Here is a 27,475-nt window from a genome sequence, read left to right as displayed (position 1 = left end):
CCTGACTTCTAGGGCAGCAGCCCCACCAGGAATGCCTGCTGGTGGCTCTTCCATGCACTGCTGCACATCAGGAATACTCATTGGTGTAGCGGTGGTGCAAGAGTCTCTGCAAGACAAAATTTAATCTTTGGAGAAAAGAATCAGTAAGTACAATTTTGGAAATGTTCGTACCACAACTTTATTACAAATAATAATTCAATGTTGTACCATTTAAGTCTCCTGAAGGATATATAGGAGCATTTGAAAAGAGGAAGTTTTAAGTACTTGAAATGGCTTCACAGATTTTCCCATGCACCTCTGACACCCCTCAACCATAGCTTGCAAAAAAATAAGAAGTAGATGTGGCTGCAAAGACAGCTGACCTTGAGTGAGGCTCTGATAATTATCATATCGTACCATATCATATCATCTCTGTAATACAGTATTAAAGTTGTTTGAAAAGATAGGCATATTTTGGGCCATATCTTGAAGGTCATGAAATGCCCGTTTTTCAAGTCTCACTTAGTCCATTCAGGGGCTTCTTGTGTACCCATGGACTCTTAAGTTGCGGATAGTCAGCTTTGCTATGAGGACATGCTGGAGTAATTCTCAGGTTTCTCTGACTGGTGTCCACTCAAAATGGCCTGCAAGGTGCCCTTTGAATAGTTGTGTCTGCCTAGAGCATCGTGCTTCAATCCCCGCCATCTAATGCACCTGATCTGGAACAAGGCGTATTGTTTACAGCTAGAATCTAGTCTTTTCAGTAATGTTTTTTAACTCATTTCCCAAAATTTAAGATCAACTGTGTCATCAGTTTTTTAAATCTGGAACTGATACTGATGCATTTTACTGAACACACACATGTTCCATTAGATTTAGAAAAAGAAGTGATTAATAATGTAAAAGCATTTAAATTGATGCTTGCATATTTTCTATTTAATCTCAGAGATTTAACTGATTTTTTTTTACTACACGTCTTTGGGACGGTGCAGGAAGTCCCACTGCTGTGTGGCTTCAGTTGTTTTAAATTTCTGGATGTTTTTTTAATTATGAGGGTGGAAACATGCTTCAGCTAGTACATGACTGAACAAGGCTTAAATTAAGTCACAGCCTAGCTTTTCATGTTTACATTTTTGTCGCTGTGTATTATTATCCCAACACATATCTTCTGCATTTCTTCTATGAAGTTGTTAACAGCTGCACAAAAACTGTCTTCTGAAATGTTCTTCCAAGCCTCTTCCTTAGTTTTCTCCATAAATAAAAGAAGTCCTGTTCATCTCTGTGTTGAAGGATTGCTGCTGATGCTGAAGCAGTCTAAAAAAATAATTAGCAAATACCAAACTGACAGAAATTCACCTCAGTGCAGAAGGGCTTGTCTGAGACCTGCGGCTCTCTTGAGGTGAGATAGGGATTGTGATACCCACGCGGGTTTCTGCAAAGGGTGGAAGAAGACTCCCTGTGGACTTCAGAGAGGTCAGCATGAGGAGGTGGTGGCATTGACTGGAGGGAAGTGTTCTCCTCGATGGGTGCTTCCCATCTTCAGTTTGCTGCACGGGAGCGATACTGCTGCTAGCTCAGTGCAGGCCAGTCTCAAGCCAGCATCAGTATCTGCACGGACTTACTCGCTGAGGAATGAGAAGGCTGTAGTTTTGCCTGTTTGTCCTGCAATCAGTCTTTAATATCAGGCAAACATTAAGGTAAAAGTAAATTTTATAGTAATTTGTTCTTTAATAAAATAGTTACAGTTTAGCTACTGTTTGGCTACTGTTAGTCTAGAGAGAGTGCGGAAAAAAAGCAAAACTGCAGAAAAAAGCAAAAATAAAGCAAAAAGGCTATCTATACTTAATTTTCTTTCCAGTAGGTTCCCTATCCTGTGAACGCTCCACCAGAAGTAGGTATTTTTTGATAGCTGAAGCACAGTTCAAAGGCAGCGTTGTCATTGTGGGAGGTGCAGGTGTGTGCTTGATCATGTTTTGGCATCGAGTCTGTCTCTATCAGTTTTCTTCCCAGGGGTTTACGTGTAGCTTCACATCTCTTCCCCACTGCCCTCCACCTGAGACATATCATTTCTAATATCTCTGAATAGGATTAATGGCTGACACGTGGCTGCCAAGGCTTTAGAAATGCTGATGTCCCTTGGCATGACTTCATGGAGCATCTCTTGCCCTGATTTGTTTTTTTTTCCTAAACCTTCTTCTGGTTCCTTAATATTAGTGATTTGTTCCTCTGTAGTGAACGAAGTGATCCCCACATACTGTCAGGGTAGGATTTAGTTTCCATTTCTCTTTCTAAGTTGAAAACTGTATTTCTTTAAAACATGCCAATTAATAGATGTATCTTATATATGAGGGAAAGTAATGCATGTGCTTTGTAAATAGCACGGACCAGAAAAGACTAGAAAGAAACAGTTAACCAAACAGCCTTGCAGTAATAGCATTTGAAGGAGGGAATCACTGATCCTAGTTTGTGGGCGTCCCTGCCTTCCCCACGCTGGTGGAGCCTGCTATTCCTCCAGGGTCTTCCTCGCCCTTCCTATCACTTTCCCTGCCATTTCCTACTTCGATCCAACTACTTTCAGCTGTTTATTTTTTACTTTCAACTATTTATTTCTACTATTTATGCTATCAGCAGCGGTCTAGGGCAGCAGTGTTCTCAGTGCGATGGAGAATCTCATGCCCTGTCGTCAATTCGCTGTTCTCTCAAATCATCGCTGATTTCTACTGTCAAGGATTAGCTATTCGATTGGGTAATGACATCATCAGTTGTCTAAGATAAGACTTGAATGAAGTAGCAAGTTACTTAGTTGAACAGCTGCAAAACAGTCTACTAAGTCTAATCTTTTGCTAAATCTTGAAATATATTTCCAGCTATTTTCCTTAACGTTTCTTCTGTATTTTCAAAATACATTTCACTTTTTTTTTTCCCCACATTTTCTGCATACTAAGATCTGAATTTGCTGGGGACAGTTCTTTAGGAGGGACTTCTGCAGTACTGAAATATCAGTTGGTGTTCAGAAAAAAATAATTTTTTTCCTCAGGAGTGCTTGCTGGTGTCTTCCTGTGGAAACAAGTAACTTATCAGCAGAAAGTTTTGCAATCTAGTTCATAACTGCAAGGTCTGTGTAAAGCAGGAGAGTCGGTAGAGTGACAGGTCTGGCAGGGGTTTAGCTGAGATTATTAAAGCGTTGCAGAACCAGAAGCCTAGCTTTTCTCATAAATATTGCACCCATCTAAACTCTAAAGATACGGGAGACCTCACACGTACACAAATATGTCTGCAACAAGCACACACCTATTGTATCCACGGGCAGATAGCTATAAACTTGCACCCTGGCTTTTGTTACTAATGCTAAGTTTACCTGAATAGTTCATAGTAATTATCAGTGTTTAACAGTAAGGAAGTATACCACCTCATGTCCGTGACTCCCTCCCCTTATCTGTTTTAAAGAAACTAGAGTGCTTTATGGCTTGTGTTAGATACACAGAGATCTGAAGACAGCAAACCAAAGGGAGAATAAATACATACACAGACATAGAAAAATTCTGCACATATCACAGAGAGGAAAAAATCTAAACAGCAGACCTGGTGAACAGCTAAATTGCAGGATCTTAAGGAGGATTTTGAACATCAGGTATATTGCCGTATTTCACTGTATCACGGAGTGGTTGAGGTTGGAAGGGACCTCTTAAGATCATCTAGTCCAACCCTCCCTGCTCAAGCAGGGTCAGCTAGTGCAGGTAATATTTGGTTAGTCTTGGTAATTGTCCAGGTAATTTGGGGATTACCAGTCTCTAGGCTGTAGTGACTCATTTAACCATGCACATTATCACAGTCTGTACTGACCACTGTAGCGCTCAATAATGATATTGCTCAGAGTTTGTTTGCTTTCATATGACAAGTGTCCTTTGCCTCTTGACAAAAAAGCAATAAAAATATAGGTGTTAGCTTGCATAGGAGAGCTAGCATTGGCTCTTTTCAGAAGCTAGGTAAAAGCCATAAGCTCTCCCAACTGCAGAAGAGGTAAGAAAGTTAAAGTTGGAACATTTTTCATGGAGAAAGGGAAGAGGCACGTCAAAAGCTCAGAGGTGCCACATGAACATGAAGTGCATTTTTTACTGTCTTTGTCAAAAATACAGAAGTCTGGATGCTCCCTGTGGCAGTTGAGGTCATTTCAGGTACCCAGGGAATCCAGGAGCTATAAATCTAGGTTTTATAAAATCTAGGATACAGATGTTCCAGCATCAGTTGGTTTTTTGGAAAGGAGGAGTAGCTTCAAATTTATCTCTTGCTTCCTTTCATCCTTGCCTGTCACAGACAAGGTAAAGGAGGAGAGGCGTCCTAGCAGAGATTCAGGGTCATGGTTAACGTGTGAACTGCACCATTCTGACCTTTCATCACCAGCAATTCGAATTTCCCTGTCGATAAATGTGGCCTCTCCCATTAGGCTGATGGAAGCATCTCTGCAAGTACATTATCGTAAGTTCATGAAGACAGCACATCACTGCGCAGCACTGATTTCTTCGACACAACTAATACTGCAAGCAGACCGTGTTTTACCCAAGAAGGCACTAATTTAACAAAGCTTGGAGGCACTCCAGAATCAGAATCTGAAATACTGAAGATGCTCTCCTCAAGCTGAAGCCTGAAACCAGTCCTCAGTGATGAGGCCCAGATGAGTAGTCACAGCAAATTCTTTAGCAATCTGTCTGTTATTCCCATAGAACGTGAAGGCTCCTTCTGCTGTTTCTCCTTGTCTAGAAGGCTTCTCTTTTCCTCCACATTACCTGCATTTACTATCAGTTTGAGAACAACCTTAATTTTCTTCAGGGCCTGTCAAACTAATGGCATGTCCTTCAAGTAAAAGCAACTTGCCATTACAGTTTAATAGTACCTTCACTCCCTCAGTATCTGCAGAATGAAAAGGAGTAAAGGATCGAACAGAATGGTTTGCTCTGATTCTCATCCCATTCCTCTGCTGAAGCAGCTGTGTAGCCCACACTGCCTACAGTAAATGGTTAAAAGATTTCCAGTAGCTTTTGAAGTCAACATTTGAAATGATAAATAGGCTTTCTCCTTGAACAGCTGTGGAACTGTCTGCTGCTGGTGTTCTCCAGAACATCCTTTCCCATGAGTGATGAGATTTTGAAATCTGCAGAAGATGTGTGGGCACTCTTGGCCCCCATTATTGCTACCTCAAACAGAGCGTAACAGAAAAACTAAATCTTTCGTAATGGATCCGGAGAATTATACCTTCCTGTTCTAGTTCATACTCCAGTCTTGACCCTCTTCAGGACTGTTATCACAAGTTACATTCAACAGAGAGAGCATTTTTTTCAGGTAGATGATATAGAACTGTTTCCTTCAGGATTCAAAGGAAAATATTTTTAATTGTCGTCTTCCTGATTTCAAGGAATTAAAAAAAAACCCGACTTGTGTGGGATCACAGAGACTTCTACAAGTAATTGGTTGCTGTAGTGCTTTCCCCAGATCATTTATCTTCCCTAGATCATTCAGCTTGATCTAGTACTGTCAAGTTATAAAAATCTTCTGTGAATCTGTGCGTACAAAAGTCAAGAAACTTAATTGTAGTATATAAAAGACAACTGCTGACAGTTTTCAGTATTTCTATTTACTACCTGAAGATGGCAAGACTTCTCATAGATTACTTAGGCTATTTGTTGTTTTTGGAGACAAACCCAACATGAAGCCAGGCTCAGTTTAAAGACTGTCACAGTGATTGCATTAGAATATTTGCAATGTTAACAAGCCACATCCACTGGAAGGCATAAGGGTTCATTTAACTTCAGGATAAGCTGACTCAACAGCAGGCTTCAGTAGAGTCCTAGTTGCTGAAATTTGTAGAGCATCCACGTTGGTATTAACACCAAGATTAGCAAATCATGTAGAGAAAACAACTGTGCAAACTCCCTTCAGATGATCTCACAGCACCCCACTGCTCTTGAGACCCATCTGTCCAGAAGTGTTAGGAGAAAAAGGAATGTCTCTCATTCTGCATCGACAAATGATTTTTCATAGTGCCGCACACATCTGCCCTAAAGCCCCCCATCCTTCCTGGTGGTTCAGAGCCAATCATCTGGCCTGCCCAGGAACTCGGAGACTGTCCCAAACTGTAAATTTCCATGACCAGAGTGTGAGAATGTCTAAGGTCTGCACCGAGTCCCTTGTACATTCTGCTAGAGCATGTATTCTGGGCTCCCATGTGGAGAGGGTATCTCAGCACACAACTTACTAAAATGTCACAGCCTCTGTAAGAGAATTAAATTCTTTCTATGCTTAAAACAGTCAGCAGTAACTTATATTTGCATGATCAAGTCAGTTTTGATAGCTTTTCCCACCACAAAAATAGTTATGCTTTTGTTTAAACAGAAGAGGAGCACAGAATGGAAAAATTGGCATATGACAGACTGAACTCCTGCAGGGGTTTTAATTTTCACATACTCTTAAACTCATGGAGCCCAATGAGCTTAACATTTTGGCCAGTTGCACAATTAGGAAATTTCAACAGTGAATGGTTTTTGGACAGATAAAAAATGTTCTCACAAATATGAAAAGTGAACAGATGTTACTATTGGTGCTTCCAACGCCTACTGACAGAAAACATCTGTGTTGAACTTCCTGAATTTTAGGAGCTTGAGAACACTCCCACACACCACCGAAAGCCATTTGAAAGCAATCGGGCTGGCAGATCGACTTTTGGGTCTATGACTGAATGTTCTAACACGAGCAGGTGCTGGTTGTTGTCTTGCCTTGAGGAGCCCAGCTAGCCAAGCAGCAACCTTACAGCTATCCAACCCACTATGTTATGCAAGTTGTTAGCATTTTGTGTGAACTGTGATTTTAAAAAAGGCATAAAAAGCTCTTAATAGTGTGATGGTAATGAAATGAATGGAATGAATGGAAAGAATGAAAAAAAAAAAAAAAAAGATTTTGGTGTAGATACTAGTAGATTAGGAGGATTGCACTGCATTGTATAGTGCCCTGGAAAGTGTCTGGCTTTTTTAATCCTGTCAAAACCCATGTTGAACGAACAGAGTTTTCTTCTGTTTTGAAAACATATTCCTTGTGCTAAAAGTGTGTGAGGCATTCACTGTCCCTCAAAATGCTCCATCAAACATTTAATAGGTACCATGACCAAAGTCTGCCCTTTTACATAAGCATGATGTAGCAACTGTCAAGGAGTAACTGGGAGTTCCCTGCTTCTTCCTGCTCCACACCCATCATCTTAATGTTTGTCTGGTTGTAAGAGCAAATTTGGCAAGATGATTTTCCTCTCTGGTGAATTTTTGGTTGGCTATCAAGCTAACCTTCTCCATTTAATTAAATGGTAATGAATGTTTTGCAAGGATAAATCAATGTCATTTTAGTGTTCTGTAAAACATCATTAGCTCATGATCTCAACTTTAAGTTGATTCAAAGTAACATCTCTAAGTTATTTTAGTTAACTCTTAAAGACAGTATTTAGTTGGAACTCAGAGGGACAACATTTACATGTCAATAGAAGTAATTTTTTTCTGGTTTTATAGTTGCCTTAGGTTGGTACTCTCAGTTCAACCAACATAAAGTGAGTAGCTGCATTAATCACACTTCCTCTCTCACACTAGCCCAAAGCATCTGTCCAGGTTGCACAGTGTCAGGCCAGCCCCAGCTCTGCCAGCTCTGCAGGTTTCTGAGGTCTGAAGATTTCCCCATGATCCCCTTATGTCCTGCCAGAGCTCCATACCAGAATTTTAGCAGAGCCCAGTGTAGGCAGAAATTTTGTTATGCCCTGAATAAAGATGATAGAAACTGATCTAAGAAGCTATATAGAAGCACTGGTATTTATGTGGCTCTTAGCAGCCTAAAAGAAACATGTAGCTGAGTAGCCAAAAAGGAAGCAAGGTAGGGGCCAGATGATATACTTGGAATAAATGGATATGCTTTTGAGCACACAACATTATCATCTGATCACTTTTTCATGCCAAAACATTTATAACTTCCAAGAAAATCCTACCATTTTGCACAACCAGTAGCAATGGTTCTGGCATATACTGCCTGCCAAGTTTAGTAAATTTATTGCATTTATATCCAGCTCCTTTTTCATGCAGCATAATTTTCATGCTCAAGTTTATTTTAGTCTTAATCCTAACTGCTAAATCCACAGTTCCAGGATTTGATCTTTTGGGGTATTGCCTTCTTGCACAGTTTAGAAAGCAGCAATGTGGAGGTCAACATTTGAGCTAGGGACCTAAGCTCCTTTTATAGACAGTTAAGAAAAATGGGCACATTCAGGGTGCATTTGTTTGACCTAGTATGAATATCTGCATTAGGATATATCATGCCATAAGATATCACCCTCACCTGATGGGATCTTTGGATGACTACACTGCATGTAGATAAATATCTGTATCTGTTCAATAAATGCAACCCTTAAAAAAAATACAGTGCCTTTCAAGTCATTACAAGTCCTATCACATAATTCAGTAGAGCATGCTCACCAGATAGTGTATTTGCTATTATATGTCTTAATTCTGATTCCAAATTTCCAAGCCAGTAAATTATCAAGAAATAAACCAGGATGTGAATTTATAGCCTGACAACCACTGCTCCACCTTTAGCGTGTGCATACGTGCTGATCCTACCACAGCTTACTTCTCAGTGGCAGTGGGGCAAGGTACTTCGTAATTACCACACAGGAAGAACGTGAATGCAGGCAGGCTCCACAAACATCTCCTGTGTTGCAAACTCAAACCCTAGTTCACGTACCACCTCATCATTTGTTTGTGCAGCCATACTTTGGCAGAGATGCTGCTTTGAACTTTCAGAGCTATCCCCTTACTGAGTCTGCAAACAAAACCACCATTCCCCTCTGCCCACCGCTTCTTTCCCACATCTTCTCCTTCTTCCTCTTCTCCTTTCCTCTATGCAATAATCTTTTGAAGACTTAGCATGGAAATCCTCATGAGATTTTGTCTAGACTTGCCCTTTCTGATGTTTGTCTTCAAGAGAGCATTGCCATGGTCCCAGTGTCATTCTTTCTACAACAGTTCTGCAAAGCACAGAAAGCATTTCTGACATATACTCCTATGTATTTTGTGACATGAAGAAACTTTTAACTGGTTCTTTCGAGTGCTTGACCTACATTTTACACATGTTTTATCTTCTTGGGTGACATAGCAACTTTCTGGAAGTTCACAAATTAGATCAAACCGTGGGAACAGAAAACAATACAAAATTATTTCATTTACTGACTACATACAGAAAAGGGCTGTGGCTTCTGGTAAAGAGAACCCTTTCATAGTTCTTTTTTATGAAGATTTAATGTTTATTCCTTCCTTAATTAAAAAAAAAAAAAAACCCTTCTGCAAGCTGAATCACTGCTCTGGAATTAATGTTAATGTCATTTGGTCGCTGCTGTTCTGAGAGAAAATGTCGCATGTCCAGACAATGTAGTTGAAAGAGCAGCAAATTGTTACCATGCCACTAGAGTGAACTAGCCTCATTTTTTGGTTATTTTTAACTTAAAGTGAATTTTATAAATTTTTTGTTTACTTTTTGGTATAAATAAAAAAGCTTTTTAACAAATGAGAAGGAAAGCTTTTTCTGAGAAAACAAGCTGGAATGTGAAACTCAGCTAAATAACCTTCTCTGAAGTAGAGAAAGACAAATTAAAAATAGAAATAACCATTAGCTATGTACTTTTTTTTAAAGCCTGCTGACTCTTTCAGTGCTACTCCGTGTTTAAGAATTGAATATTACACAGCTTAAGGCACTTGAGAAAGGTTTGCTTCATTTGCTTATCAACATTCAAGTTAGATCACAGAAGTCCATCCCTTCCTAAAGCTGGTAACCATGCGATGGCAGAGGCTAATGCCAGCCCTACAGTAAAATGCAGATTCAGAGCATAAATTTAAGAAGATGCAGGCCTGTGACATTAAATGTAAATTTAACAATTCAACAGAGAAATAAAATAATGTTTTTTTCTCATTCCTCTTAGAAGACCAAGTCCTTCTACTAAACAAAATAAAGGGTGAACAACGAAACATGGGCATTTCCAGACACCGTGCTGCTCGGTTTCATGATGAATTTCATCCCACTTCATTTGCACTTTCCCAGCTATCTCGCTGCCAGACATTTTGCAGGAAACCTGCTTTTGTTGCCTTAGACCTCGCACAAAGACATTTTGACCCTACCTGAACTCCTTATCAGATTTCCTGAAGGTTATAACATGCTCTGGAAAATGCACCTGTGGGGGCCGGGGCGGCGTGCAGCAGCAATGGCTGGTGCCATCTAGTGAGGAGCTTCTGAATGCTCGCTGCAGATGGAGACTGATCATCTGTCTTTAAGAAAATAGTCATTATTACAGTCCTGAAGACACAGAAATGAAGTGGCGTGCTAATATGTTTAACAGCCAAGCCTGCACAAACTTCAGGATTTTTTTTTTCTCCCAGGTAATCACTCTTTCCAGTGGCTAGCATTAGCTATGTTTTCCCCTATGTATTTATATTTTCTACCATTCCACCATTCTACCATTCCACCATTCTACCATTCCACCATTCTACCATTCCATTTTCTACCATTAAAAAATGTCTAAATCTTGCTAAAACGAAATGCTGAGGTGGATGGAACCATTCAAACTACATTATCAGAGTACAGCATAATGACGTGTGGTGTAGAAATGTACCAGTCTCTTCTGCGTCATGGTCAATGTTGTGCGTATCAGTGACTGAAGTTGTACCCAGCGAAGCTTTGAAAGCGAGGTGTTTTAAACTTGGTTTATTCCAGTAACCGCCCACAAGTGTGGGTAAACACAAGTTTCATCTTAGCAGAGCTGACAGGAAAGGAAGACTACACATGTATCCCTGCCATGGAGAATTGTGCAAAAATAACCAGTGAAGATCCACAGGGTCTTAAACTCGTTTGGGAATTGGTTCTGTAAATAGTCAGAGGGCATTGTGCGACGAGCTCTGTGGAGATCTGTCTGCAGTGGGCAGCCTGGGGCCGCCAGAAGCGGTCGCTGACTGGAAATGAACGAGTTGAGCTATGGCCGCAGGATGCTCCGTGTGCTCTGCTTTTCTCTGCCTCTCAGCCCAACGCTGTGCAACCCCACAGCTGAAGTATTTCTGGCACAGCGTGCACTGCACGGAGCTGAAACCCCAAACCCTTCCCCTATCTATTCCCCTCTGAGACGTTCAATGCATAAACTCCTGGATTTACACTCCAGGAGAAATGCCAGGTGATATGCCCATCCCAGTCTGACTCGGTGTGCCGCAGCAGGGTTCTTGAGGTTGTTCCTTGTAGTTTATATTTTTGGGGGTGGGGGGAGCACTAAGGTCATACATTTTTTAGTTGGGCTCGACGATTGCTTTACTATGCCTGCCTCCATGGAAGATGCCTCAGAGAATTGCAAATTCCCTACATTTACACCCCATTCTCCACATTTTGCCAGCATTACATTTAAAAACTTTTCTGTTTCTTTCCTGTGTGCCTGCGGGGATGCCTTTTCCTGGGTTAGCACTTGTAATCGGTTCAGAAGTTGCTCATTTTTCTTATAACCAATTTTATTCCCTGCTGAGTTGCTCTCTGTTCCGCTCGCTGGTCTCCCTGTAGTGGGACTGCATCGAGGTCCTTGCTGTCACATCCTTTCCCCATGTGTTCTTACAGGGAGCGTTCTGGGCTGAGCCCTCTTACAAAAAGTCCCAGCTCCCGCTTGCCCGTCACGGTCAGATCACACTTCCCCCAGGAAGTGAACTTGTCCTTTCACCAGTGACCTTTGTAAAATGTCGGGGAATTAACCTCCTTTCTTCTTGTCCACTATTAAATAAATGATGGCCTACAAGGATCATTTTCATGTGGGGAATACTGAATCATCACATTCCGTGTACCAGAAGCTGTTGCAAAATGGAAGTCTGTAATGAAATGTGGAGAAATGGGCTCAATGACAGTGAAGCTCTGCAGTAATTCTGATTCTGTCTCCTCTTTATTGCAAATCAACAGTTTTCTCCTTTCTTCATATCTCCATGCTGGTAGGTGGATTTCTCAGCAATTCATTATGATGTTCTTGTATTTTAAAACCTTTTGGAGCGGATACTGTCATTTATTATATCTTTATTTGTATAGCACCTCAAACAATTGGTTGCTCTCAAAATTAGCACACCCTCCTCTACCCGTTTTGTTTCCACACTGTAAATTTAGCTGTAAATTAGAAGGAAGAAAGTATTGCAACATGACATCTCTTTCATTTGACTGATCCTAAAAGAACTGGAAATTAAAGTTCAAGCTACAAAACGTGAACATTCAGTACAGATTTAAGTGTCTGTTCAGGATCTTCTTAAGTCCACTGGGACTTAATTGCAAAATGCAGTTATTAAATTCAGTCAGAACCCCAACAGCATTTTCTTTCATGCACGTCACTGGACAAGCGACAATGTATATACAACATTGCAAATATTTTCTGGGAAGGTTTCCTCCAGGCTTCCTAAATTTCTGACCTTTGCTCCTCTCTGTAAATAGCTTTTGCACATGGCTGGGCCAGCCACATGAGTTGTGCAAGATCTCTTCCAGTCAGCTGAAGTCGCAGGAAGAGCAAAGCAGGGACTGCCTATTTGGGAGTGTATCCTGACATTGAGAGCTTTGTAATTCATCTCAACAGTCAGAACATGGAAGTTTTGTATAAGAACAAAGAAAAAAACTTCTTGTTAGTCTTCAAGGTATCCCATCAGCCCACTTTTTCCTTTTCTTCTCACGTGCTCCCTCCAAGGTGCTGGCCATAGCATGCCACACATGCTTAGGTAAGCCTCTTAGCACTGGCCTGTAAATCCAGTGGTGGGTGACATGGGGTAATTGTGCCATGCTCTGGATTCGGGAAGAGTTCCAGTTCACCCCAGCAAAATGGGAAGCCTTCTGCTGGAGAGCACCATGGGCCAGAGCACGTTTCTGCTTTGCTTTGTCATTTAAGGAAAGGAAGCACCAGAGAAAGTACTTTGTGAGTTGTCTAAAATATGACAGATAGGGATAGCATGTTTCCCTACGCTTGCTTTTTTTTTTTTTTTTTTTTTTTGACCTGGAAATTTAATCCAGACACAATTTCACAGCTTTGGACAATTTTCTAGGATTTCTGACCCTCCAGGAGCACAAGCAGAGCAGTACCATGCGTGGCATGTTTCACACAGCGGAATTCAGGACTTTAATAACTGAGTCATGCTTTATTTGACTAAACTTTTCAAATTGATTGTCTTTGCTTAAATCTCCTCAATGACCTTTGCAAAAGAGAGAATGTTCTTAGGTCATTTGCTAATGAAAAAGGGACATACTTGTTCAACAAAAGATCTAACATAAAGAAAGCAAAGTAAAAGCTGACAAGTCTGAGTTAACGAAGGTTAACAAAGTTAATTCAGTTAAAAAGACAAGGTACTAATTGGCTAAAGAATTACACAAACATTGTCATGATATTAAGTACTTCCCCAGCTCTGACTCTAGCCTCATGCTAAACTGATCCCAGAAGGATCAATTATTTTGTCTTTATTGCAAATAATGTTAAATAACTCCTATTCCTCAACAAACAAATGATCAGATAATTACCAGCAAAGCATGGGGAAGGGGCGCTGGCGTTGCCCAGGTCTCTTCCTTGTTTTTCTTGTTTACTTCTTCCTCCACGACAAATAAGAAAATGGGACTGGAAGTGGGAGAGTGGTATTTGGTGTAGGAATGAGAGAGGTAACCATGTTCCATGTAATGCCACCTTTGAAGCATTGCAGCTCTGCATGGCCCCTGCAGAAAGCCAGGCATGGATTTGACAATTCTGAACATAACCAACATTTTATCAGAAGTTACCAGTACATGTTTTACACGTGTTCTGCCTGCAGCCTGCTGCCCACAAAAGAGGTGTAGATGGACACTAAGGAGATGGTTTGCATATCTCGGGTAGATGTGTAGCTTTTGGAATTTATTTGACTTCTTTTGCCTTTCAGGTAGTTCAAAAATGAAGCGGCACTTTCAGTGTACAGTATCCATGTTTTCCTTTCTTTGTGGAAGCAACTGAAACATTTGTCTTCAGAACCTCTCAAAATTAAATTGAAACTGGAGCCAACTCAAATATCTACAATTAAATTTGAATAATTTTTCTGTGTTCTTTGCAGACAAAAACATATCTCATATGTTTTCATCCTTTTTAAAGGTTTCTTTCCAGATTTGGGTGTATGGGGAAGAACAAACTAGCTTCATGTGTACTCTCTCTTAATTCCTTTATACTTCAATTATGAGCCATAGTAGGTAAGGAAAGTCGAGAAAAAGTGACATCAGAAAAGACTTATTTTTCCTGATCTTGGAGCTCACACTGATGAATATTGGTTCAGATTACAATCATTATTCTAGTGCTTCTAATTAGCATCTTTCCACTTGAGTCAGGTAACTAAGAAAAGTATGTTTGCTGTGAATCTGTTTAGACAAGGATCTGCACCTGCATAGGTTAACTTTTAGAGATTCACTGATTTTTAAAAAACTGAAAACTACTGGTGTGGAGAAAGATGCATCTGTAATAGCCAGCTGTGGCTGGCACAAGGAAATGAGTGACCGCTTGTTCAGACGCGTATGCCTCCTGCCAACACGAATCATATTATATTTTATATGTATTCATATATCCTTTGCTACTTCTCAGTTTGTTAACTTGAAAAGGCGTTGGCCTCCTAGCACCTAATAATCCACATGAGCAGGCTTGGTGTAGAAGTAGGGATGGTATATAAAGTTGGGCTTGGTTGTAAGCAGAGGAGAGATTCTCTTTCACGCTGGCAGCTCAAACACTTAAATCCATGGTGTCCTTTGGCAATGCTTCTAAACCATCAGTTTTGTCAAATTAATCATAACACTATAGCAAAAGATCCATACTGTAAGAGATCCATCCTGGTGGCTTGTCCCGAGGAACTCCATGTAATTCATCCTTCATACTGGCTCATGCCTAGTCTTCTTCCAAGAAAAAAAATTGCCCTGAGTTTTGTACTTTGTTTGGCTATGTCAGCTTCTCAGTATGGACTCATTTGATATAATACAACAAGATTTAAAATATAAAAACCTACTCCAACTGTTGTGACAACCATTTTCCATGAAAACAGTGTGGAAAATTGATTTGTTTTTAAAACCAGAAGTAAGCTGTGTTTCAGTCATAGTGTGTGTTTTCGAGTTTGCAATATCAAGACAACTGTAGCATAGATAAATGTTAATTATAGATAGATTGTTGACAATGAAGTTTTGAAAGTGTGTCACAAATGGGCCTATCCTTCAATATGAGAATAAAATAAATTTTACCTAATATCAATAAGGCATTGTTCAGTATCTTTACTACAACTTCCTGAATACAAAGAAATTAGGATATCTTCAGGTTTATTTCTTCAAGTCCCCACACTGCCCTCCTTCACTCCTTCCACCTCAATGGCATTAAATGAAGTTGAACTATTATCCTTCTTGGACAGGGATTGCATTCATCTTCTAGCTCTTTCTTTCCAGGCATGGGCAAGACTGTAAGTATTTTATACTAAAACAAGGTGTTATTTTTTTTATCAGCTCGTTTGTATAAATATATATATCTGTTTATTCATGTTTTGCTGTGATTCTTGCTTTGTGAGATACTGATGCTGTTGCAGACTGGTCTGTGAAAAATCTAACTGTGTTTTAAAAATGCTTTCATTAGAATCGGCGTAATTAGAAAGTCTCGGTAAATGGTGCTTTGCGCCTTCGAAGCATATTTCTCCAGAAAAGATTGCGGCGATTTACTATTGGTGTCATTAGCGCACCAAGTACTGTAGAGCATGCAAAACATATGTGCCTTTGGTGACACTACGCCTGGAACAGCTTTCAAATGCTTTGGTTCACAGATCTCAGACATACTGTCACCCATTACTTAAACCACCATTGTGTCATTTCAAAATGATTTTTTCCCCTGTTGAGCCTTGTGATGTTGGCAGTCAACAGGGGATTATTTTTAAACAATGTTTGAAGTGGCCTGAAGAGCCGAACCAGTGCTGGAAGGGAGAATGACAAGGGAGCCCTGCGTGCAACTCTTCAACCTGTGTGGATGCGTGCGCGTCTAATCATTTTCAGGCTCCACTGCTAAATAGAAATATCGTCCCCAAAGAGACAGAAATTCCTGCCTTTAAATATCAGACTCCATTTGTGAGAAATATGGCCACTAAGCAGATTTCACAGTTAAGCATATTTTACTTGCTTGGAGTGTAATTGATTATGTTGTAGGTCAGTGAGTATCACTCTTGAGAAGCCTTATTCCAAAGAAGACACTTTTTTCATGGAGTAGCCATGAATATTCAAGTAGTGAATATTGATTTGAGTGTTAATTTCCATGTATTGATTTTGTCATGCACAATGTGGTCACTGTTGCTGGAGTTTCTCTGCGTGGTGTTTCCAGATGACGTTCATCAAAGAGTCTGGCCTACTGGAACGGAAAGGGATTCTGTGTTTATTTTCCCTTCAAGAGATTGACTCCATTGCAGCAGTGATAACTAATCCAGCTTCGTGCATCACAAGTGTTCCTAAATAAATGCTTTTTTATTATTTTTATCAGGGCCAGCCAGGACTCCTTGGATCACAGGGGTACACTGGACCACCAGGATTGACGGGGATCCCAGGAGTGCAAGGTCCCAAAGGTCACAAAGGTGAAAGGGGATATCCAGGAATAAGTGGACCCAAAGGAGAAATGGTAACTTTTGAATATCAGATGTTTTAGCTAATGAGCAAAATACTGGGCAGAACATGGTTTTAATTGTGCTGTTTCACTCTAGGGGCAAAGAGGAGTCACTGGATTCCCCGGGGCAGATGGCATTCCTGTAAGTAGCCGGTTGCCTCATCTTCAAGAAATCACCAACTGCAAATATTGCAGGCTAGTTTAAAGCCTTTGTACTTTAATTAAAAACTTTGGGCTAAATTCTGCATCAGCCATGTACACACTTTGAAGCCAAGGGCATTCATTGAAGTGAGTGGAACTGCAGATACACAAGAGAGCAAAATCTGTGCTCCCTCTCATTCCCTCAGATAATTAAGGTCCGTTTGCTTTGTCCTATGGAGAAATCCCCTTGTAAAGGGGACAAGAACGGACGGAAATTTCCTGTGTCCCTGGAGGTTACCCAGCTAAGTATGTTCTTTTGTAGGAAAGAGCTGTGAGATAAGCACTTCACATCTCCTAAGCTTGCGAGTGAAGGACACCAGTGGGTCATTCCTTAATTATTTCAGAGTTGCAAAGCACATAGAAAGACAAATGATTTTAAGAATACTAACCATTGTTATTTGCTTTATAGCTCATATGGCATGCTCGAGATAGTCTTAAAAAACTTACTGAACACTAAACAGTGTCAAACTTTGAACAAATTGACCAGGTCCCTGAAACTGAAACATTCAAAGAGGAAAACCGGGTAAAGTTCACAGCACAGTATTTTCCCAGCTTACACTTCTTTACATCTTGTGTCATAAAATAACAAAGAAATCTGAGTCACTGGAATCCCTGGACAGAGTTCCCAGGCTTGGGTTTCCTTTGTAGTGCTCCCTGACACGGGGGCCCCGCTCTGCAGCCCACGCATCCACATCCACTCTGCTTTCACCCTTTTGTGTTTCCAGAACAGCTCCCTATCGAGTTTCAGGGCTCTCTCTCTCACAGTCTTCCTCCTCTCTCTCTTTCTCACTCTTAAAGGAAAGGCAGAAGACCCTCTTTCCTATTCCTATTAACACTCCTGAAGCTGAAGATCTTGTTCATCTCACCACATCATACTGAGTTTTTTCTAAGCACTGGGAAGTGTCCTGGGAAGGAGAGTAAATTGTTCCCCTGGGAAGCTCTGTGTTGCTATAGCTGGACCGCTTCTCTTACCTGAGCAGGTTTTCTTTTTTAGCCCTGCCTTCCCGACCTCTGCACATTGCGTTGTGAGGGATAAATACCTTCAGACAGTACTTGAACCTGCATGCTCATTGTGGCCTGTCCTCAAGCTCCCTTGCCCTTCCCACTCGCTTACGTTCTCCGACCAGTTTTCTCAGGCCAAGACTTAACACTGACCATCGGAAGGCAGATAGATAGGCACATGTACGAACTGTAATGGCACAGTGCTAGCATGTGGGGCTGGAGGCCAAGAGAGGATGGTGGCAAGCCTGAATCTCTTCTGGGGTGAGGAATGCCAGTACTTGATGGAGCTAGGTAAGAACGTGGACAAATTTCTTTTTCTTGTAAGCAGGGGAGCAGAAGCAAAGAGAAAACTCTTGCTCTAGATAGAGGAGAAGGGAGAAATGTTTTATGTTAGTTTCTGCTTTTTCTGACTGAGTCCCCTGGAAGAAAGAGCTGCGCAAGGGCAGATTTGCTTCTCATCAGCCTCAGTGCAAACCAGAAGCAACAGCAATTAAGGTGAATGTAGGTACAGCAACGGAAATCCACTTTCAGACAGGACTAACTTTTCAGAGGCTCCATGTGGAGGTTCTGCAGTGCCCCCGGCTCCCTTGCTTTGAGCCCTGCTGTTTTCTTCCATACTTACAGCCTCATCACGACACTCAACCTAGCTCCAAAAGCGTCTCTGACTTTTTTTCCGGCTTGGAAGCTGTTCAAAGCCAGCGAGGAACCTTTCTTCCCACTCTTCCAGTGTGAAGCGCTGAAATGCTTAACAATCCCAGTTCTTGGTGGCTCCCTGCACAGCAGCCTCATCTGGCTTAGTTCTGTGCTTAACAGAGCCTGCATTGAACATAGCTTTCCTACCCTTTCTGAAAGGTCCTTCACTACTCATTTTTTCATGCTGTCTGGGGCATCTGGTTCAAGCTGCAGCTATATTAAAAAAAGGCACTGTCTGTTTCTGTCTTTGAAAATCATAGTTTCCCATGGATCCAAGCCTTGGGCTTAATGTGAGAATGTCTAAATACTCTGTGACTACAGGAAAAGGAAAACTAGAAACAGATGGATAGATAAACACTTCTTTTTTTCCTCAACAGGGTCATCCAGGGCAGCCAGGATCAAGGGGGAAACCGGGTCATGATGGCTGTAACGGGACAGTAGGTGACCCTGGTGACTCGGGAAGTCCCGGACTCTCTGGTTTCCCTGGTACCATTGTAAGTAGCTGGCAGTACGTGAGTACCTGAAGCTGAGGTCGTTCTGAAGTGAGTTTCATTCACGTGTGTGTTGGAAGCAAATGGGACATCTCTTAATGGAGCTCCCTTTTGGCCTAGCAGAGCGTCCGTGCACACTTACCGTGGACACACTGCACTATGCCTAGTTACTGAATTGCAGCCAGGGCTGGGAGGTCTGCCCAGAGCTATACCTGTCACGTAGGTCTTACAGAGAGATTATTTCAGGAAAACCTGTACAGCTTTATCCAACAGCGATAAAATAATATTGAACTCACAATTCCTGATGAGAGTAACCTTTTTCTTCCCTGCCTCATGGCGAAAGTATTGGCTTTCCGTGGCACGCTACATAGGATCACGCTGAGGCGAGCAGTGGGGCTCCTGGATTTACCAGGGCATGTGTCAGCCCTGGGGAGCTGCAGTTGCTGCTCTCGCTAGGAGGTGCTACCCCATAATCCCACTCCCAGATAATGGGGGGTTCTTCCCCCGGAATCGAAATTCATTCTTTTATGTACTGTGAGGGTTTGCACTTTGTTTTTAAACCATGAATTTCCAGAGCTAGGCATAGTCTCTGCCTCTAAACAGCGGTATGTATATACTCATGAAAACCCCAACAAATAGTTTTCGTTCCTCTTAGTTGTTTATGTGTTAACATATACGATATGAAAGCTTACTTCTGTTATTTTTTTGGTCACCTCCAGGGAGTCCAGGGGCCAAAGGGCCAGAAGGGGGAGCCCTATATACTGCCGCCGGACATCGCAAGCCGATACAGGGTACGTCTGTAACTCCTGTGACTTGTTCACGCTCAGTACTGTTTTACAAGCAGATGATGCAGAGTTGATTTTTCTTACACTCTGACGGACGCGTCCCAAGAGGCCTGCTTCAATTCCATGTAGGCTTTGCAAGGCAGCTTCTGCTTTCTCTGCTTACAGCAAAGTCTATCAGATATCCAGGGAAAAAAAATCTCCACTGAGTTATTTGCAAGGAATTCCAGCCTACAGGTGGATTGCAGAGGCACTGGAGATGTTGTAGTTCAAGTATTACCCTCTTTATTCAATTACTGTCTTTGTATCATGATTCCTTTACCATAGTTTTGTCCATTGAATTATTCTATTTAATATTAGCATCCTTTCTGTATAATTTTCATGCAGGAGTTTGGTTGACCCTTTCTGTATAATTTTCATGCAGGAGTTTGGTTGACTTGGGATTAAATATGCTTCAATATATTATTTAGTTAGTTAGTAAACCCCAAGTATTCCTACGGGTACTTTTACTGTATCTAATCCTTAAAACTTGTTTTGTAATCACTTGTAGCTTTTTCTCATATATATAGTCTTGTATAATTTGAAGGTGTCAGGTAAAGATAAGGGGTTACATATGCTGTTAGAGTATAAATTGTGACAAATTTATGTACAAAGCTACATCTGAGCTGTACTCAGCACAGAAGGGATCTGCTGACATCGTTTATGTATATTTTGTGCCAGCAATGAGTGCCAAAATAGGTTTTTCTATTGACATATTTCTAAGTTGCCTGTATTTTTTAATGGAATCTTCTTTTCCTTTCAGAAACTCTTCAAATCTGCACTTGTTAGTAATTACGCATGATTAAGGAATGATTAAGTAACGATTAAGAATTGCTCAAGTATATTGTGGCCAAGGATGGATACTGGCACCTGTATTCATTTCAGAAAGTGCTTGGTTCCACAAATTATTCTGTTAACTAAACTCAAATTAACTAGATAGTTAGGATGCTATTCAAAATGATTAAAGGTGTCTGGACTGAATACTGCATTATTTATGGGTATTGGAAGGTCTTTGCACTAGAACATTTTTGGATGCAATTTCCAAAAACATTTCAACATGTACTGCAGTTAAAATATGTGGTCACTGAAAACAGTATGTTCCAAATGCTTTTAGTGACTCAGAAGAGAATGAAAATGATTCAGTAATTCCCATGCAACTCATGAAAAATGAGCTTGTACTTTTCAGCTAAGGTTATAGCCCTAATTAAGCCACTGGTTAGATGAGATTTTTCAAAAAATAATTAAACGTGGTCTGTTTTCCATTTCAGCCTTTTAGTTTGGATCCTTAACTTCCCTAGACAACTTTGTACCCTCCTACTGTACTGCATGCAACTATATTATATATAGAAAGTACAAAATCTGTGTGGCCCACATTCAGTTATCTCAACACCTCTATTGAATGCATCCATATCTAAGGGTTTGTATAGCATTGTATGCTATGATTAGTTTTTGGAATGAGAAAAAAATTAATGAGTGAGAAAAATATTTTATTCAATTTTGTGTAGTATTTATTGCATTTTTTACTTCTTTGGTTTTTTTAGGGGGAACCTGGGGATCCAGGGTTCAATGGTTTTCAAGTAAGTAGTATTACAACAAATGTGATAGTGTCAATAGTAGCTGATACCAGAACAACGTTAATTGATGGTTGGGGTTTTTTTTATTTAAAGGGACCTCCAGGTGTGCTGGGTATTCAAGGACCTGTTGGTCCAAGAGGAGAGCGAGGAAGACCAGTAAGTATGTTTAAAATATGTTCTGTAGGAAATTAACCTAACAGAAGAATCATCTCAGCAAGTTCCATTATGTTGGATTGTAACCTAGCAAATGGATAGAAAAAACAGGTTAGAAATAGCAAGTAGGTGTCCTTGGATGCAAAACCTTTTAAAAAGCACTGGAAGACCCTGATTCTACAAGGATGAATATTGCAAAAAGAGGTATACTTTCTTTCACTCTGTATTGCTGGAGGCTTTTGATTTATACTGTATTTCTTTAGCCTCCTTTCAAGAGCCTCGTTTGTAAAGATTATTGAATGCAGTCCCGTCTACATCCCCGTACACTGAGTTATCAAAGATATCAGGTCCTAATTTTCTGCTTATAAAGGATATGTATGTTAGCTCTCCACAATTCCCACAGGAGATTGAATAGATAACATTCTTCATTAGTATTTAGAATACAATTTTATTTTAACACTATTTTTCAGTAATTTTTTCCAAAATCAACATTTACAGCATTGACATTGATAACTGTTGCTGAATAGTTATTTGGGAAGATTGTGTTCTCTCCAGATACCATTTTCTACATTTCTTATTACCGTGGCTAATGGTTTTGTGGGTGAGAAGCAAATGTTCAAATTCAATATATTTCATTTTCTTTATGCTTGCTTTATTTTCCTGTAAGACAACTTTATAGCATTTGCTTTTTTGTTTGTTTTGTCAAAATTCACTTCAGACCTGGTCTGCATCACTGATTTGGGGAAGAAAAAAAAATAATAATTCAGTGCTTCTTACACACAGCCTGCACAGCTGTTTGCAGGGACACCCTCCCTCCCCTCCCAACCCCACAAAAAAATAAATCTAGGACTAAGTCCACAGCACACTAAGCCTTTCCAAAGTTAATTTTCTGCAGTGCCTGTTTTATCATCTGGAGTAAGCTGCACCTTGTCTTTCTCCTCTGGTCCTCCTGAAGGGAAGTCTCCTCAGTCCTTTACTTACTCTTTCTCTAGAGTGAACCCACGAAGTTCATGAGGTTCACACAGGAGCGCAGCCTGCAATGACTCATCTTCCCAGTGCACTGTCTTGGATGTTAGGAGTGCTATGAACCATACATTTTCTGAGCGTCGTGACTACGTCCCTCCGGTTGCCATCTTGGCAACATCTCTTTTGAACACGCTTCCAGAGTAGATGGATCCCCACCATCGCCAGCTTTTAACAAAATACATCCAACTATATTTACCATTTGTAAAGCAGTGGCTCATCTGTGAGAGGGACCTGGGAGTATTTCCCAGGTCTGAGTTTGCATCATTTCTCTTCTCTAAGTCCTGGATCCCACATGAGAGCAAGTGTGGCTCCCCTAAGTCCCTGCAGGACCTCCAGGCAGCAGGATGCCCTGCACAGTGCATCCGCCCAGCAGATTACGCAATGGCTCACAGACTACTTAACTAACCAAAACTGATTCAAAAGCAATTTTTTCGGAAGTTGTCAATTGTTTGTGCATACAAAGATACATAACAAGGCAGAGATTTACAAGGCAAGTTCAGGTCCCACCTGAACGTTGTTATCTTTTCCTTGCAAGTTGAGCTTGACTTTGCATAACCCAGTTACATCCCCTTCGGGGCTCAGTAGGTGGATGTTTCAATTTGCAGCTCACTCTCTTTTCTGTGCCTCGTATTCGCCATCTTCCTCTCTGAACAGCTCATGCTTCTTATTCACCCCACTTTTCCCGCATTTGACAGAGTTTTTAATGTGTAGAGCCCTTTGGAGCCTGTTAACTACCATAGCTGACTGAAGCAAGGCAGGTTGTCTCTCCAACTAATGGCTTTCCTACCGCTCTTCTTGTAAGACTCTAGCAGAGTTTTTTCTTGTTATAGTTTCATTTCCACCATCTTCCTTTGATTTCATTCTGTACAATACCAAATAGGTAATCTGAGTTGCATATGATAGTTCAACTCCCTTTACAGATGGATACAGTACTAAGACACAGTCCAGTGAAGCACTTAAAGACGTGCTTAACTTTAGGTTTGAGCTTAAAATGTTACTAAGTCAGGATCCAAAAGCAGAAGGTCTTATTACTTGAAATAAAAATGGGATTTCATTAGGTCTAAGCTGGGAGACTGTTATTCTGTTAGGAAAGATGACAATGTGACTTAGGAGGGTATTTTTCAGAACAGTAAACACAGCTAATATAGTAAGGATAGCACGTTGAATGCTGAGGAATACACTGCCTTCTAAGTATATACTTATATTTCAGACATAAAGTAGCTGACCTCCTGCGTGCATTGATTAGAAAGCAACAAGTAACTTACTCTCCCCTATTGTATTTCCCCAGGGACCACCAGGGCCCCCAGGACCACCAGGACCACAAGTAAGTCTTTGTGTCAGTTGTTTATGTTGATTTTGTGTCACTGAGGTTTATCCAAGACCGGCTAGAAGGCAGTAAAATAAAGAACCACAAGCTGCACCAAAGGCTGCGTAGCACAAGACCTTCTGTGTTGGCTGCATACCATAAGAAGTTAATCTTACACTGGGATCGCCTACCCTGAAAAGATTAAACCAGTTCTAGAGCCCGATTTAATTTGCTACTGTAGTCACAGTAGCTTCTCATGAATGGAGAATCCTTGCTGTCTTTACAATATTCAATTATATCTCTGCGGAAAAAATATATGAGTTCATTGTTCCAGCCCACTTAGGTATTTTTATTTAACATTCAGTGCTATTAAAAAACTTGCAAAATAAATGCTTGATCTTTTCACGACATTACTCAGTAAATGACTCAAAGTCTATTGTAAGAAGCACTGGTAGCATGAGATTTTAATTAGAGTTGTCTTTCTGAATGTTTAGGTCTATAAAAATACTTTTAAATCTATAAAAATACTTTGAGGTAAACCTAGACTATTATTTGATTGCAGTTCTTCAGTGGTGTCCTACAGACTTGTAAGCCTGAAAAGGCCTTTAAGCATGTTTATATTCGAATTTTACATTAGAAAACTGAGTCATACACTTAGTGAATCTTGACCTATTGCTTTTGCAGGGCAACAGGGGCCTTGGCTTCTATGGAGAAAAAGGTGAACAGGTAAAGGAAAACTAATGAATTAATATCACTAATAAAGGACAGGTTGATGTTATTTGCTATTTATAAAGGCACCTATTTTAAATAGTCTCTTAATTTGCAATTGTATTATGTAATTATAAGAGGAAAACAAACAAGTACAGCTTTGAAAGTAATTATGACCTCCATAAGGAATGTCATAGCTGAACTAACTTCTACATATCTAGGTCTAACTGTACCCTCATTTACACCAACACAAATCAGAGGTAACACTTCTGAAATTTATAGAGCCAGACCACTTTATATAAAGCGATAATCTTTACCATCATTCTGGAAACATACAGGGCAAGAGCAAGTATTGCTATATGTTAATCCCAGCACAAAATAAATTTGTCTTGCCATCAATGTATTCAGAGGTTCAGAACCATACTCGTAGCAGGGGCAAATCTGCGTTGCTCTGTTTGTTGCAGTTCCTTAGATCCTGTGCTGATCAACAGCTTGACAAGGTATTATAACTGTTAGTAAATGTACCCTTATGTTTTTCCTACAGGGCCCCCCAGGTCCTCCAGGTCCACCTGGGCTTCCTACAAGAGAACTGATGGGTGTCCCCTCTGACAAACACAAGGTAACTACAGGGTATTTTGCCAAAATGCACAAGGAACTGAGAGCTCTGCAGTACCAAAACTAAAATATTGTACAAATGTGCTTTTATCTATAGCACTTAGAAGACTTTAGTATATCAAAAGAGAAATCTGATACTTTCCCGTAGCTTGGATCGTGAAGTATTTATTGAAACTATGGTGGCTAAAGTCATTCAGAAAGCACTTCTCACAGACTAGAGGTGCCTTAGGCAAACTTGTTCGTTTTGTGTAAGTACGCAACTACTGGCCATCACTCACATCTTCTCATTTTACAAGCAGAAATACCTACTGAGAAATAATTCAGTATCTTATTTTACATCATAGTGAGTGAAATTTTCTTCCTGTAAAAGAAGCGTATCTCTAGGGAAGTTATCTGAATTATTGTGTTTGTTTATATAACTTAACTATATAGTGCGGATATTTGTGTACTTACAGTTAAGGCTTGTTCATACGTACTGGAGAAATACTCAACAGCAAGATGCAGTTTATTCTCATCTATTGCTTCTTGCTGGGAGCAGAAGTACTCATACCCTGTATGCATATATTCTGTATCAGACACCAACCTCCAGACCCGTAGTTCTTCATCCCAACTTTGAAGTTAGAAAGTTCACATGGCTCATGCAATTTCTGCAGTAAGATAAGTAAATTGGTATGTCACTGAAAGATCTAAAAATGCCTTTGACAGTCTGCAGTCTGCATTAAGTAACGGACATGTTGCGATTTCTGTGACTAAGCAGAGGTGTCTGCATATGAGCTACTTATCTGGAGAGCCTTTATATTCAATGGAGATATCATCAATGTAGTGAGTAGACTTCAGGCTATGATTTGTCTCATCCTAACAGGAACTCTTACTTTTGATCAGACAATTCATAGATAATCAGTAGGTAAAAATGGGAGAATGTGCATTTATTTATAGGCATTACTCAGGCACTCACCACCCAGACATCTCTTGAACAAGCCTGGAAACAACCTGAGGTGTTCACATTCCTAGAAACCTTTTCAGAAAAATTATCAAATATTTTTTAAGAAAGCAACTTCAAAAACTTCTTATGGAAACATGCATTTCATATGACAAGTGCATGAATAAAGAACAGCACAAGAGTGGTGTTTTTTGTCTTTATCAACATTTGTCACTTTGTGTTGTAGAAAAGTTATTGAAATGTAAATGGGAATGCCTAACATATCTGAATACTTTTTCTTTACTGTTAGGGTGAAAGAGGAGAACCTGGACAAAAAGGGGAAGCTGGAATTGCAGTAAGTCAAGTGGAGGAGAGCAAAGACAAATCATAATATTGGAGTTAATACTGGTGCATTCATCATTGAAATGATGCAATAGAGATATGGAGAAACATAAGCAGAGACACCAGTTCTGATGCTTTAGAAAAACTGAACAACATGACATGTAATAACTCCACAGTGCAATCAGTCGTTCTCTTAGTTGTTTACCAAAATAAGATTTTGCCTCACACATTTTTTAATTTTAGCTTTAACTATTAGTAAATCTCTTTACTGCTGCTGATCTGCTGATCTATGTTTAAAAATTCCACTAAGATTCATCAAGTAAGTATATATGGAGATTTTCTCAATCCTTTTCAGTCTACTCTCCAGCACATGCAGACTTTTGGTCTCATTGGTCATTAAGTCTGTTGAGTAGGTGGACAGTAATCCCATGTGTTGCTGTATCATTTAGAGATGTCAACCGGGCTTGACTGAATGTGGTTTAGTTAACTCACAGGCAACCTCTAGACTGTCTAAATAGCTTTGCCATTGAGGGGTTCCTTTTTACTTCCCAGAGTGGTTTAAAATACAGTCTTTACCAATTAGGGATGCCTCACTGAGCATTTTGCAGAGCTTTATTTTCTCAGATGGTCTGGTCAGCTTCTCCAGAAGGTGATGGGAGAAGGTCACAGTGTGAGCCGTGATGCCCTCCGTGTGCAGTTGCTAGCCAGTTCTTCAGCTGTCGGTCAGATTTTACACATGTAGGGGTTTGTTGCCTACATGAGGAAAACCATAGATTTTATGCTGATGTAGCAAAAGGGGATATGTGTTTCTCCTTTTTTTTTTTTTGTTGATAGTAGGATGGATAGCAGCATGCCTGTGTTTGCCAAATAGCTCTCTGAAGCTACAGTTTGGGCATAAGCTGAGTTGCTTAATTGGTTGTATAGCTGAACAATTGCTTTGGCTCTTCTTCAGATTGCA

At 40.4% G+C, this 27,475-nt stretch overlaps 1 protein-coding gene across 2 annotated transcripts in view; it reads left to right on the top strand.

Annotated features, from left to right (window-relative positions):
- The window catches only part of COL4A2 (collagen type IV alpha 2 chain), a 146,102-nt gene that overhangs the window by 77,010 nt on the left and 41,617 nt on the right, over window positions 1-27,475 (top strand). For both annotated transcript variants that reach the window (XM_072849881.1, XM_072849882.1), the window contains exons 5-14: window positions 16,547-16,681; window positions 16,764-16,808; window positions 18,940-19,056; window positions 19,773-19,844; window positions 21,416-21,451; window positions 21,542-21,604; window positions 23,916-23,951; window positions 24,618-24,659; window positions 25,186-25,260; window positions 26,486-26,530. In XM_072849881.1, coding sequence (XP_072705982.1) covers window positions 16,547-16,681; window positions 16,764-16,808; window positions 18,940-19,056; window positions 19,773-19,844; window positions 21,416-21,451; window positions 21,542-21,604; window positions 23,916-23,951; window positions 24,618-24,659; window positions 25,186-25,260; window positions 26,486-26,530 — 666 coding nt within the window. The remainder of the gene's footprint in view (window positions 1-16,546; window positions 16,682-16,763; window positions 16,809-18,939; window positions 19,057-19,772; window positions 19,845-21,415; window positions 21,452-21,541; window positions 21,605-23,915; window positions 23,952-24,617; window positions 24,660-25,185; window positions 25,261-26,485; window positions 26,531-27,475) is intronic.

This window comes from Ciconia boyciana, chromosome 1 (assembly GCF_034638445.1).
Source record: "Ciconia boyciana chromosome 1, ASM3463844v1, whole genome shotgun sequence".
In the NCBI taxonomy this organism is placed as follows: Eukaryota; Metazoa; Chordata; class Aves; order Ciconiiformes; family Ciconiidae; genus Ciconia; species Ciconia boyciana.
Note: the sequence above shows the minus strand (reverse complement) of the source record. Positions and strands in the feature narration are given on the sequence as shown.